This window comes from Hevea brasiliensis, chromosome 10, assembly GCF_030052815.1.
Source record: "Hevea brasiliensis isolate MT/VB/25A 57/8 chromosome 10, ASM3005281v1, whole genome shotgun sequence".
NCBI lineage: Eukaryota > Viridiplantae > Streptophyta > Magnoliopsida > Malpighiales > Euphorbiaceae > Hevea > Hevea brasiliensis.
The window spans coordinates 93,971,527-93,986,037 of NC_079502.1; the positions used below are offsets into that span (position 1 = coordinate 93,971,527).

The 14,511-nt window shown below is 32.2% G+C and overlaps 1 protein-coding gene and 1 non-coding gene across 2 annotated transcripts; one reads left to right on the top strand and one right to left on the bottom strand.

Moving 5' to 3' along the window:
- Window positions 1–1,409: 1,409 nt before the first annotated feature.
- Window positions 1,410–5,863, bottom strand: LOC110638505 (probable prolyl 4-hydroxylase 9). The gene is made up of 8 exons (XM_021789086.2): window positions 5,547–5,863; window positions 5,343–5,465; window positions 5,080–5,237; window positions 4,692–4,794; window positions 3,750–3,845; window positions 2,421–2,486; window positions 2,207–2,326; window positions 1,410–1,710 (listed from the first exon to the last, which is right to left on the bottom strand). The coding sequence occupies exons 1-8, from the start codon at window positions 5,664–5,666 to the stop codon at window positions 1,624–1,626; spliced, it is 873 nt and encodes a 290-aa protein (XP_021644778.2). The 5' UTR covers window positions 5,667–5,863; the 3' UTR covers window positions 1,410–1,623.
- A 488-nt stretch (window positions 5,864–6,351) lies between these two features.
- LOC110638504 (protein CONSERVED IN THE GREEN LINEAGE AND DIATOMS 27, chloroplastic) lies at window positions 6,352–9,160 on the top strand. Its single transcript, XR_009140480.1, has 7 exons — window positions 6,352–6,793; window positions 7,097–7,249; window positions 7,599–7,676; window positions 8,041–8,136; window positions 8,392–8,427; window positions 8,567–8,754; window positions 8,847–9,160. It is a non-coding gene; the product is annotated as a protein CONSERVED IN THE GREEN LINEAGE AND DIATOMS 27, chloroplastic (transcript).
- Window positions 9,161–14,511: the final 5,351 nt, after the last annotated feature.

The window sequence follows — 14,511 nt, forward strand, 5'->3', positions numbered from 1 at the left end:
TAAATTATAAAATTCTCATTTCATTTGAATAATTATTACTACTTTTAACACTTTTCAAATTTTTATGATTAACCTCTTACTAAATTTTTTTATATGCATATTAGATACTAAACGAAAAACAAATATTAATTTTAAATATATTATTTTAAAAAATAAATAAAAATAAAAAATAAATAAGGTTATCACATATATATAAAAGAAGTTTGATGGAGAAATATAGAGATGGGAAGAAAGATTTACAATAGTTTTTATTGATTTAGAAAAAGTTTATTATAGTGTTTTAAGATACGTCTTATAGAGAGTGTTAGAACAAAAGAGAATATCTATTAGGTATATACAAGTGTTGAAAAATATGTATGAAAGAGCGACTACTATTGTGCGTACAGTGAGAGGGGACACAAGATTTTCCTATCTCAGTTGGATTACACCAAGGTTCAGCTGTAAGCCCTTACCTTTTTACATTAGTTTTAGATGAATTAATGAAACATATACAAGAGAATATCCCTTGGTGCATGATGTTTGCGAATGATATAGACGCGAGAAGAAGTCAATAAAAAGCTAGAGCTTTGGAAAAGTACTCTAGAGTCAAAAGGATTTAAGTTAAATAGAACGAAAACAGAATACATGCATTGTAAGTTCAGTGAATGCCAAACTGGTGATAGAGAATGAGTTAGTTTGCACAGAGTGATACTATCTCAAAGTAATCACTTTAACTATCTTGGCTCAATCCTTCAAGTAAATGGAGGATGTGAGGAGGACGTTAGTCATAGGATTAAAGCCGGATGGTTGAAGTGGAGTGTCACAGGAGTTTTATGTGATCGCAAGATTCTCAATAAGTTGAAAAAAATTTTATCGTACAGCCATACGACCGGCCATGTTATATGGTAGTTAGTGTTGGACACTAAATGAGTCGTATGTATTTAAGCTAAGAATTGCAGAAATGAGAATGTTAAGGTGGATGAGTGGTCGTATTAAACTAGATAAAGTCCGTAATGAGAGTATTAGAGAAAATGTAAGAGTGGTGATAATTGAAGATAAATTGAGAAAAGGGAGATTGAGGTTATTTGGTCATGTGAAGCGTAGACATATGAATGCTCCAATTAGATAAGTAGAACACATTAGGTTAGAGGATGGAAAAAAAAAAAAGAGTAAGCCTAAACTAACTTGAAGGAGAGTAGTACAACATAATCTAAAAGTATTATACATTTCCGAGAATTTAATCCAAAATCATTTAAAGTGAAAAAAGAGAATCCATATAGCCAACCCCAAATTTTTGGAATAAAGGTTTAGCTGAGTTGATTTAAGTATATACTTTGTTTGAGTTTAGTTTTGGATTAAACTTTTATTATGTTAATCAGAAACTCAAATCGAAAATTAAATTTATAATTACTTTCAAATCATAATCAATATTTAAATGCAAAAAACTACTAATTTCGATTTGGATTTATACTAATTGATTGGATTAATCGGTTTGACAGTTTTTTTATACACTCCTATACATTACTATAAAAATTAACTTAACAAAAAGACATGAATAACTGCTTGAAAGTTTCTTATTTTTCTTTGTCGACATCCAATCAAAAGCAACATAAAACATTGGCAATGCAGGCATGTGCTAGTATTCTATTCGTATTGTCCTTCATCTCTAATCCACTTTGTAGCCACCCATTTCTCCCCTTTGATTACTGGACAGCTTCCATGCAGCGATGTCTGCCAAAGCATCCAAAAACACAAAACCATTATAACCATAAAGAAAATCAATAGGAAACAATACATTTCCATGCAATAATGAATGTCAAAAACAATGCCATTTTGCAATTGCCCAACAGCTTATAAACTGTTGTTCATCAAATAGGCTCTTTAAACGTAACATAGCCCACAAATCCAACTGACCAAAATCTATGCTATAAAATAAAGGGGGGAAAGTTACTGGTGATCTGCATCTTGGGGAAATTACTATTGGTCTTTGTTTTTGGGGACTCCTTTCAATCAGAGGAGAGAAAGCAACAGAGAATCTCGCACCTAATCAGCACTGGACTCTTTCCGAACCTAAATACCAATCTTCCACTTCTCCACCCTTTGAGAATGATACTAATTCTTAATCCTAATACCTTTTTAATTTGGACTTAATATGCAGTTGATGGCTTTGATGTACGCTATGCGTTGTGGTATTCAGCTTAAACTTACAGAATTGACAAATACTTACCGGATCAATTGTATTATTTGGGAATAGCGAATAGAATAGAAGTCCATCCCCTTGGCGTGGTTTTACTTGCAAACCGATACACTTTTCAAAGTCATAACTTTCATCAATGTCCATGCCATTCTGCAAAACAAAGTTTAGTTAAATGTCTATATCTATAAAGCTTAAGCAATATGACCAACAAAAGAGGAAGAGGACAAAGAGCTCTTGATTTCACCTCCAATGGAAACGTGGTCTCCCCACCTTCTTCTACATCAGACAAATATAACAGGAAAGAAGCAACCTGCATAAAAGTCAATTAAAAAGGTTTATAATTATTTAAAGCTATAGTGATCACAATCAAGAATTTAAGTATGAAAAGTTTGCTCTAATTACAGATGTTGCGTTATTTAACAAACAATAGGAGATCATTAAGGCTCTCAAGATCTCACGTCTCATATCACTTGATTTTTTCAAATTATGCAGCTATTTTGGGGGCTTACAGATGATATTTCTTGATAGAAAATAAAGTAATTGCTGAAATGTCTGAATATGACAGAATTTTATTATAAATTTACTTTCACTTGTTTTTCTTTTTCAAACAATGCAAAAAGATGACCACTTTTTTTTTCAGAGATGACTATATGCATTTAGTAATATTCCATTAGGATTTGTCCAAGGGGACATCAAGTAGTTAAATGTTGGAATTTCCATTCAAAGCTTCAGATTCATATCTTGCTAGGACCAGAATTGGGTTGGGTGGAGGAGAGCAGGGTTATAGGAAGGGGAAGCTCTTCCGATGAATAGCTCACAGATGAACCATAAAAAATGAACAAGTAATGTAGACATTTGATTTTAACGATTTGGAATCAAATATAATAACTTGATAAGAATAATAGAATAGTAATTTGTCATTATAGCCTAACTTGGAGAGTGGGTGTTTCACTCTTCATAATGTCCATATGATACATGACAGCATGGGGTTTCCCATCAGTATGTTAATAAAACATGACCACATAATTAGCATCCGTAATGCCATGAGATAATTGAAAGAACAAACTTTCAACACAGAAGTGCATCATTTATTCATTTTCCTTTCAAAATGGATTACCTTAATGCATTGTATGCATGCATTATGCAACCATCATTATGTTGCAGAAATCACATATGGGAATCATATGAGCAAACTGTGACTTAAAAAGACCACTGGGGATGGTTAGATATCAACAGGATTGGCAAATGGTAAGACATTGAATTGAGAATTTTACAATTCCACGCAAATAAAAGGGTTTCATGTTTTATGATATATGTTTCTTGAGGATGAAGTGAAACAATTTAACAGCTAATTGACCTGGTTTGACAACAATAAGATGTAATTATTTCCAACTGATTTAAAGACTAGAGATTTATCATCTCTATATCAAACCAAGTTATTGAGAAATAAAGGAAAGTGAAGTAATGAGATTGCGTGCGGACGTTATTCACACGCATGTATTATGCAAAAGTACACATTATTTGTTGAATAAAGTAAGAAATGAACATATATATTTTTCTCCATGAGATTTACCCGTTGGCTTCTCTGCGGGCCATACTCTGTAGGATTGAATGCATCATAATGAGAATTATACTTTTGCCCAATCTCATAGCGCAAGACATTGAATGCCTGAAACAGGGTGCAATCCCCAGACAATTTTAAAATTGCCCTGAAATAAAAGGTTCACTAATTCAACGCAAAAGAAAAACAAATAATTTAATAAAATAATTATTTGAGACGTGAAATTGTTTGGAAGCTTAAAAGGGTGGATAATTGCATGTTATAACTCTTTAACATGAATAGAAATATGAAGAGGATTTATTCTTTAGAAGGGTTTGAACAATGAATGCCTGGGGAAAGCAACAACAGCAGAAATCATGAACATAAAGATTAAAACATAGAATATGTGTTAAATTGAGGTTGCAAAACAACTGCTTTACTGCAATGGTAAACTATAAATTATAAAAGTTGACGTGGGATAATGTATCTCTTCTCTCACCCCTACCTTTTCCATATCTCACTCCTTATGCATTGCTGACAACTTTAATTTTGTTATAGACAAAGCCCAGAAAAGGATCAGGAAAAAAAGGCAAGAGACAAATTTGACAAAATATATCAGGAGTTTAAAGAAAAGTCAAAATCAACTACCCTGCATGGATAAGCAAATTGTACATATAAACTACACACATACATACACACAGATAAATTGGAGAATTCAAGTAGACTATACTTCAGGAGAAGACTTAGCTATTTAGAAATTGTCAATTTCTCTTGTTTGGACCATAAATGACAGGCTTCTTTCAGGGCTCTTAGAGAGGCACCTGATGTGTTATTTCCAAATGGTAATATCCAATTCTACCATCAGGAGATGGGAAGAATAACAATGTGAACGTGTATTGAAAGAAAATGTATGCAAATATCAGGGTGAAGAAAAAGGGAGATTTTCACTACGAGAAATTTTACTGTGAACTATACCTCTCCATTGGCCCTGGGAAGCATTGTGGCTCTAGCAATTTTTTCCTCAATAGCATCCAACACCCCAGTTTTGTCTTCAGAAGCACTAATAAACATGCCAGAGCTGTTTCAAAAAGGAAAGATAAGTAATCAGCTACCAATATAAAATGTAACAACAAAAATTAATCTTTCTGAGAATCATTAGCATGCAAAGATATTGATCCACGAACAACATTGCAATATAATTTTAATCCTTTTTGGGTACATTCAACACGAACATGGCTAAAACAGGGATAATTAAATAGCATTATAAGGATATGCAGGAAGATCAAGTCTTTAAAAGACTCCATCAATCTATTCAATTCCTAATTCAAATGCTATTTACTGTTTTTGTGTTTAAAATAAAAACCTGGTTCTGATTCCTTTTGTGTTCTCTTCTGTTTCTCCCTTCCGTAAAGCTAAAGTGGAGGGCTTAAGGGTTGGCTTTGCCATATTAATTACGCTTTGACATTGCTCTGCAGTAGCAAAATTAGGAAAATACAAAGCACGCGGTTTCCAGCTCAAAACCTTCAAAGTAATAAGAACACAAGATTCTCAACACGATTTCTGCTACACAATTATATATAAAAAAAGTAACAGAATTTCTCTGAAAAAAAAAAAAGGAAGAGGAACCTGAAAAGGGATCACAGTAATAGAATCGTCTCCAGTCTTTCCTGGAGGCAATAAATCATAGTCGATAATCTCCTCTTTCACCGATTGGAGCTGCCTTGGTATCTGCCTAGCTCCAGATAAATCCTGCCATGGAAAAGAATATAAACCAGAAATCAAGCACAAAAAATTCAAAAATTAATTCCAAAAAAAAAAGTGATTTAAAACCTGAGAGATGAGATTGGAAGCAAAAAGACCGGCGAGGAAGAAGGAGGAAGAGAGAAAGACAACAGTCAACCCTAGCTTAGGGTTGAACCTCCATTTTCCTTTACTGGTTTTGGGATTCATTGGTGTCGGTGGGAGGGAGGAGAGGAAGAAGGAGAAGCCAAATGGGAGATCGCACGAGTAGAGCGGGAATTTTATGAGATACTGAAGGTGGGGATCGAGAATTTAGATGTTTGCGGATTGGTTATTATTGGCTCAGGACAGGACAGGACATAACAGGACGGACAGGAGTGTACGGATTTTTAGCTGCCAACTGGCGATTGTGTTCTTGTCTGCACTACTTCATTGCTTTCTCTGTCATACAGCTTTTTTTTTTTTTAATGAATTTACTAATTATTTTGATTTTGGATATAATTTTTTTATATAAATTTAAATGCAAATTATAATTGATTCTCAAATTAATCATTAATTTTATTAATAATTTGAATTTAAATTATTTTAAAATAAGTGTACGTTAACTGTGAATAGTCTTAGTGTCTTAAAATTTTTTAAATAAACATGAGGTTTAGTCCTTTTTCTCTTCACCACCTTAATCAAGGACATGGACTAATAGTTACTGCACTAAAGATCCTGTTGCAGTGGAATAGTGTCAAAGGCGACAACCCATATCTCTCTCATCTCCTGCCCGTGGAAACCTGATAAGTACACGCATAATTGCGTGGAAGGTAACAATTGCCAAGCTAGTCCTCTCTCCAACCACATAAGAAGGCCTTAAATTAGGATAATCTCAATGGCTCATCAAGTGACATAGGGAAGAGTTTCTTGTCTTAAGAATCCTCTCCTTCTAAGATATAAATAGAACGATGTATCCATTGTTTTCCTCCACGTAAATACATGGTCACAGACAAAGACGTAGCCATCAGATCAACTAGAGAACTCCAAGTCTCGACCAGAAACTCATAGCTGGGAAATTTGGTCAGCATTCGGTTGCTGTTGCAGCAAGTTATAATTCAACTGTTAATTAAATGCTCAGGTTAAATGTCTATTGCTCTTTAATCCCTTGTCCAAGGCAAATCAAACAAGGAAGCAGCTACAGATCATGGATCATAAAGTACCATCTAGCTCAGAAACCATTTTCTTCGGTTTCTGTCAAGGCCTTGAAGGATGAGACAGAACGGGGTACAAGCAGCTTTCCAGGCCGAAGATGGGATCCTGGCTTGGAAATTGAGGTCCCTTTTGATCAAAGACCGGTATGTCCACTGCTCCCCATCTGCTCTATTACCGTATACATATGCAGGTATTGTGTGCACACAGTACACATGTAAGAGCACACAGACACAAGTAGAAACATGTAATTCGCTCCATAACAGTTACATGAGTTCCACTCAAATCTGCACATGAAGGAAAACGTATAGAAAAATGAAAATCAATAGTGGATTAAGGGCATTATACCTGAACAGATTCTAGTGGATTCAGTTGTATTTCAACATATAGATTCATAGGTAATTGTGTTCATACTTACATTAATTCATTAGTGTGACTGTAATACATAGGAGAACGAGTATGAATCTCTGAAAGATGGAGCCTTGTAGTCTTGGGTTGAACTGGGTCCACAATCACTTTTTCTTCGTCTTGGAGGTCTCTGGTTAGTAACCTTCACAGTTCTTGGATTGCCAATTGCGGCTGCAAGTTTCAATCCTGCAAGGGTAAACGCTCAAAATAGAGACCTCCTTTTAGAATAAATATATTGTCAACTGAAACACCGTATGGATTAGAACAGAACTGGTTTACCTCATAATCGATCTTAAAAATTGTCTTCATTATTGCAATTTACAAGTTCTCTAATAAATGCAATGATTGCAATGAGACAGTTATATATCTCCAAGCTCTCACCTCTGGAACTAGGCTTCAAGCTTTGGAAAATCAATGACCGAGAATCACATAGCAGAGAAACTAACATGTGAAGGATCAATATGATGCTAGGCATATTTCAAGAATAAATAGATTTTAACTGCTATCTATATGACAAACTTATTACGTGTTCTAAATTTGCAGGAGCCTTTAAGATTTGTGCTGGCTGCTAGAACTGGAACTTTACTCCTTGTGTCATTGATAGTCCTAAGAATTTATCTGGTAGGAGCATTATCATCATCCAAATCTTCTTACTTTTCATGAACTTCATTCAATTAATAGAAAGTATAACTTAGCCATGAACTCACCAGTTAAAGATAATTTTCCCTACATAAAAATACCTTCGAAAACCATTTATGTGCATGAGATAATGAGCACCTTGCCCAAGATTTCAAATGGATACTATGTATACAAAGGAATAAAACCATTTTGTATCTATCATATATTATTATTAGAACTACTTATTCTATCAAATTGACGTACCTTTATATTGGTGATTTCCCTTTTAAATTTCAGTTGGCCACAAATTCATAATATTCCCATGGATGATTGAAAGCATTAACTCATTTCCACATGCACATTGAAGGGATGGAGTTATGCTGGAGATAGACTTCTATCAGCAGTGATTCCCCATGAAGAGAGTGGATGGTATCATGGACAAACGCGGGTGAAGCCACCTGAGGTTATAGCACCCTCTCTCTCTCTAAGCATACATTTTCCTTAGCTAGAAACTATCATGAGCTATTAGTTAATTGATAACCTGGAGATGGCTAGATGCAATGACTAAAGCAACCAAGGAAAACATATGAACTTTCATTATGCTTTTCAAGTTCACAATAACAAATTTATTAGTTATCATAAGCTATTAGTTAATTCTATATCTGCACATTATACTGATATCAGAAACTAATAACAAATCTCACTTTGCCTTAGGCAGGTCCTGGCTCGTGACAGATTGTTGGGCTCTTGCAAGGTAAGAATGCACTTTGTGCTTTTAATTTAGACTATAGATAATTTGCTTATCAAGTCTTTCCAAATTCCAAAGCAGCATAAAATAAAGTTCAGAGCTTCTTTAGTACAAATGGATTCAAAAGTAAATTTCATGCCTCCAGGTTAAACCAGTCATCAAATTGCTGAAACAAACACTAGTAGGAACAGTTGCATTGCTCGTTACAGCAGTATTACTATTTATCTTTGACGCACCCATGGAGAATTTCTTTCAAAACAATTTTGCCACAAAAGAGAGCCCATCAAATGATCCAACTTCAAATATCAACACAAAGAATAATATCAGGTATGAGTACAAATATAAAGATTCCAATTCCCATTTACGCACGTGGTTTACACCCTTGCATTTTCTATTACATATTTTTGAAAAAAGTGTTTGCTGAGTTTGCCGGTGGAGGTTATGGCTGAGGATGATTTGGCAGCAGCTGCTGCCAAGGCTGCTTTTGGAAGACCAGTCCACTGCAGAGATAGATATTATCGTGCGTTAGCAGGTGGGCAGTACTCCAAATGGGAAGATCATGTTAAATAATGGGAAAGAAAGAGGCGCGGTTAACCTTGTTTTCATAAATTTGTAACTTGTGCCCACTGGAGTACAACTTTATCTTTAAAGTTTTGTCCCTTTATTTTTAAAGAACCAATTAGGTTTAAAAAAATAAGAACAGACAAGAAACTACAAAAGAAAGAAACAAGAATGGTATTCTGGGGAGATCGGATCAAGTAAACCAACATCTTGATCAACTTCAAGGAACAAAACATGCCAGTTTCCTAGCCTATACAGGAGCAAAAGAATACAGAAAATATAGCAAAGCTTTCAATTGGTCCTGCAGCTTGTTCTGACAAGAAATACACAAGTGACATATTAAGCAGTAAAAACAGAAACATGAGTGCAATTGAATTGTTCTTAAGATACCATCAATTCCATCCCTAATAAGCCATTTTCTCTAATTTTTTGCTTCCCAATTTGAAATGAACTACCAAGTAACATACATTAGCAAACTTTGAGATTCAGGAATATCACCTCTCCCTTCCACGCCTCATGAACAATTTCTGAGGATGAGGATAACTTCAAGAACATCTGGTGCAGAAGTCTGCAAAAAGATATGCTCTTTAATTAGATTAGATGGCAGATACAACAGAAAAGGTGAGCCCCTGAACATCAATGAGTCTTCTTTGTAGATCTAGTTTTAGAATTGAAGGTAAACCATCTTTTTGCACACGACTAAAGTCATCCAGAATAGCAGGATTCACTATGGTAGATTGTGAAGAAATTGTTTGCAATTAATATGATCTTGATAAATTGATACTGAAGCAAATTATTAGGTTATTCTTCCACCTTGGAAAAAGAAATCATTTCAATATGCCAGATTCAAAGCACTTATAGTATCAGATATTTAACATCCGAAGTGGTTCCCCTTCAGAACACATTTCCTGCACCAAGAATTCCGAAGAATAATTCTTTCAATATTGCAAGAATCATCTTGCAGAAAGTTTGTTACTTGCTAGTGCAATCTCCTTGGCCAATTAAATGCTAATGCACAACCACTTCAGAAACAAGTGTTTTCCTATACCAGCGAGTTAAACCAGATATTGCATCTTTAAGGCCCTGGTGGTCGCTCCTAAACAAGTTTCTTGCACCAATGGAAGATCTTCAACAAAATTCCTGAATGTTCATTTTCTCCTTTTTGCATCGTCAAGGTCTAGTGTTCTATATGCAAGAGCAAGTAAATGCATCCACAACGGGCGCTGCAACAATACAAGGAAAGTTAGGGGGAGGGAACGTCCTTGCATAAATGTATTACTGCACGTTCTTCCTTTCTGTGCTTCCTTTTGTTCCATTACCTGCCAAGAATCATTATCCAAACCACAAACAAATAAATTTCGATCTTTGACAGGATCATTTCAAATATTCATTGATGATAAAGCAAATTAAGTTTCGGGGAAGATTAGATAAGGTGAAAATACTCTCCTTACAGCAATTAAAATCCAACATCAGAAGTCAATATGTTACAACAAGCACGTAAATCTAAGGTACAAATACAAATTGCATAATTACACAGTGCTGCATAAGGTCTATGTCCACTGACAAAACAAAAAAAAAATATTTTACTACATGATGAAAAGAGCAAAATACAATCAATGTGTTTCCGAATATCTCACAAAGGATAAAATATTACAAGACCGCGGGGCAACCCCGCAGTGAAGAAATCAGTGGTGGGCTTCAGACCTAGGCCTATCGGCCCATGCTCTCCGCTACCACTACAAATATCACTTTTTATCCTAATTCAGATCGAATTACAATTCAAATTCATGAAAAAATATATTCAAAATTCAAATCACAAAAATAACACAATCAATGACCCATATGGAATACAGCTCAGTAACCCGATAAATATATGAATAAGTTTTCCAGGACGAATAATTTGTTTGACTAACTTTCACAAAAGCGCGCATGGTAGAACACTTGAACTGGCAGATTCTGATTCTGCATCAAGAAAAAGCCCATGTGTCAGAACCTGTTGCTAAGATTTTAGACAATTATGTCTGTAATTTTAAGTTTCAATTTGCAAGACAATCGTATTAATTAGGGTTAATTACACCAATTGTCATTGAATTTTAGAAGTATTTTTATTTTCATCTCTAAACTTCAATTTATTAAAATAAAATCACTCAACTTAAGTTTTATTTCAAGAAATGTCACTCAAGTTTCATTTCAAGAAAAGTCACTCATCATTGATGGAAAAGACTTTAAAAGGAAAGTTTCAATGTTGAGTGGAAAATACAGGTGAAAGTGACTTTTTTTGAAATAAAATTTAAGTTGAGTGATTTTATTTTAAAAATTTGAAGTTTAAGGACAAAAATGAAAAGGCCCCTAAGTTTAAGGACGATTGATGCAATTAACCCTATTAATTATCAAAGCTAACTACAGGCCTGTTTGATATTATTATTAAAATTATTGTTAAAAAAATTACTTTTTTAAATATACAAGTTAGAGAATGTTAAAAAGTAATTAAAAATTAAATTTAATCTATTTTAGTTATAAAAACATTAAAATAATAAAATAATTTTTTCTAAATTATTTTTCTTAACGGTATCTAAAATTATATTTTTATTCAAAAAAATAATTTTAAACTCTGAAATTCAATGCCAAACAGACCTACGTGCTCGGAAAACAGGTGCATCCAAGTGATATCAACTCAGGGCACTAGATCATTGAAACTGTTGACACAACCTTAACACTTAACAGTAACTTGTGTTGAATCCCTTCCATGCCTGGGAAAGATCAGATGCCCATATATTAGAAATAATTTTATATAATTAATTAAATATCAAATAACTAATTACTTATATAAAAAATTTTAATGTTGAGACTATTTTGCTAATAAAATGAAATTTTAATAACTTTTTAATTAATAAAATAAAACTTAAGAATTAAATTATTTTAAATTAAAAATAGTTGACAAAGCTAATCATCAATCTAGACAACGGTGACTAATTTGTTAATAAAATTAAAATTTAATGATTAAATTATTACAAAAAAAACATATTAGTAACTAATATATGAATTTTAATATATCTTAGAGACTTAATTGTAAATTACCTTAATAAACTTTTGCCTATAAGAAAATAAATCCACATTTCATCCTTCATTTTTAGAGTTGGTTATATTTTCGTCTCTTATCTTTATTTTGTTATCGTAAATTTCTTAAATTAAAAAAAAAATATTACATAAAGTTCTTCAACTTAGAAAACGTTACATAAAAGTCTCCCATGCTAATTTCATCGGCTTATGGGCCTTTTATCAATATTATAAGTATCTATGATCCTTCTAAAACCATATTGTCATACAGTTATGGGCTTGAACTATTCAATAAATCTTAACAGAAGAGTCTTGTGATCAGTGTTGAGGGTGTATTGGTAAAGAGCTAGTTGACTAATTTAATATGTGCCACATTGTAAAATGAAAAGGAAAATATTTTTTTTTTATGCAAAAAATATAGGGTTAATATGTTAGGTGGGTTTTCTAAATTTTAAGCTAGATTTTTTTGGGTTGAGCTATTTATTATACTAAATATACTTCTTTTATGTGATTAGGTATGAAATTGTAAAATTTCTATGAGTATTTCGAGTGGTATAATGAATCGCAAATATTATAGGGGACAAACTAAAATAAATTTTATATATGGCACTTTAATTTTTTTTTAATTTCTTTTTATTTTATAATATGGCACCTCTACATATTAAATTTGCCAAAGATATAATGAAATTTGGGCATTAGGGAATTTTATATGATATTTTTTAAAGTTGAAAACTCTATGACAACAAAATAAAAATAGGACAAAAGATATAACAAACTTCAAAATTGAGAAATAAAAGCTAAAAATTAACTTTTTTTCCAAATTCCATTACTCATAATTTAGCCATTAAATTAATAGTTTAGCCATTAAAATGCTTATTTTATAATATAAAAGTTAAAAATTTAAATATTAATAATTTTATTCACTTTAATAATTTTATTTGAAATGTAATAATTTTTATTTCCTTTAATATATATATATATATATATATATAAACCATAATTTACACATGCCTTGACAATTATTAAAATAATAATATAGCTAGCGATGACAAATTTCTAACTTAAACGTTTTCTGAACGAATAGAATTATGGTGATTGAAGTGCCAGCCCGTCTGTCTTTTTCAATATATAAATTAATTCGCCTTTTTATATTTTAAATATTAATTTAACTTTAATAAAATAATACTTTATATTGTATTTTATTAATATTTTAAAAATAAATATTATAACACTATTAATTTGATTAGCATTGCAGTGTAAGTGCAGTAAAATATTATTTTTTTAGAATACCTTAGATCTTATGAATTATATGAAAATAAAAAATTAAAAAAAAGTAATAATTTTTAATAAGATTAAAATATTATTTTATTAATTATATAATATTATTATTTTTAAATGTTAACTAAATAAAATTTAAATATCATTATTATAAAGAGCAATATTATTAAATTCAGTCTGTACATTAACTCGATAAAAGATACGAGTGAATGGATCATAATTCAATTGATGGGTCAATGATTCAAATAACGAGTCATAAAAATATTAAATAAATATTTATTATTAAATTTTATTAATTTAAAATAATAATGAATAATTTTCAATCTAATTAGAGATTGTAAATATGATTAACATAAAATTAAAAGTATTAAAATAGTAATACAAGCCAAATTAATTTATAATTAAGTTCTAAATCAAAATTCAGTAATAGACAAAAATAATAAAATTGAGTTAAAAAGAAAAAAAATAGATTAATATTGTATAATTTTTTATTTCCTAATTATGCTTTGTGAGTATGCATGAAAGAAAGATCATTGGATATGTGTAAATGAAGAAAGAATACTGAATGATGATAATGGAAGAGCTTGCAAGGTACAGAAAATGCATCATTTTGGCCGAACTGGTCCGAGTCGAGTGGCTCAGTGCAGGTCAAGTGGTTAAGGCCGGGTCAGACGGTTCTTTCCGATTCTCTTTCTTAAATAGTTCAAAAGTAACTCAGACCACTTTTATGTTCGGTTCGAGTTGAATAACACTAATTAGAAGGCCGAAAAGCCTTATAAAGATGAACTTTACTATATTAAAATCAAATCTAATATAATTAATAAATTTAATTCAATGATATTCAAATTTGTTAAATCTCGGATTCATGGGAGAAGACCCTAAGCCCAACCAACATAAAGCCCTAAAAACTAACCCACCAGCAAAGCAACCTTCAGTGGGGAGGGCGCTCTCCCCTGCTTAAAGGCAAAAGTATGGGCATTGAAACAAAAAGCTGAACCGAAAAATTTGAAAGAGAGAAGTAGGGAAACTTCCCCACTAGCTTTTACATGCCTTTTTTATAATTTACCCTGAATTCCTTTATTTTTCCCCATGAAATAAAGACTGATAATACAAAAGAGTCCAAACTGACATCAAGTTGAGGTGTGACAGTGACAAGTGCTTCACTGAAAAAAGAGAACTACAAGTACGTAAATT

Bases quoted from the DNA above. Each gene is read 5' to 3' on its own strand.
- LOC110638505 (XM_021789086.2), bottom strand. From the start codon at position 5,666: ATGAATCCCAAAACCAGTAAAGGAAAATGGAGGTTCAACCCTAAGCTA. The intron at 5,466-5,546 runs GTTTTAAATCAC...TTTCCATGGCAG, and splicing joins CTTCCAATCTCATCTCTCAG to GATTTATCTGGAGCTAGGCA. The intron at 2,487-3,749 runs GTAAATCTCATG...ACTTTTATGCAG, and splicing joins GCCCGCAGAGAAGCCAACGG to GTTGCTTCTTTCCTGTTATA.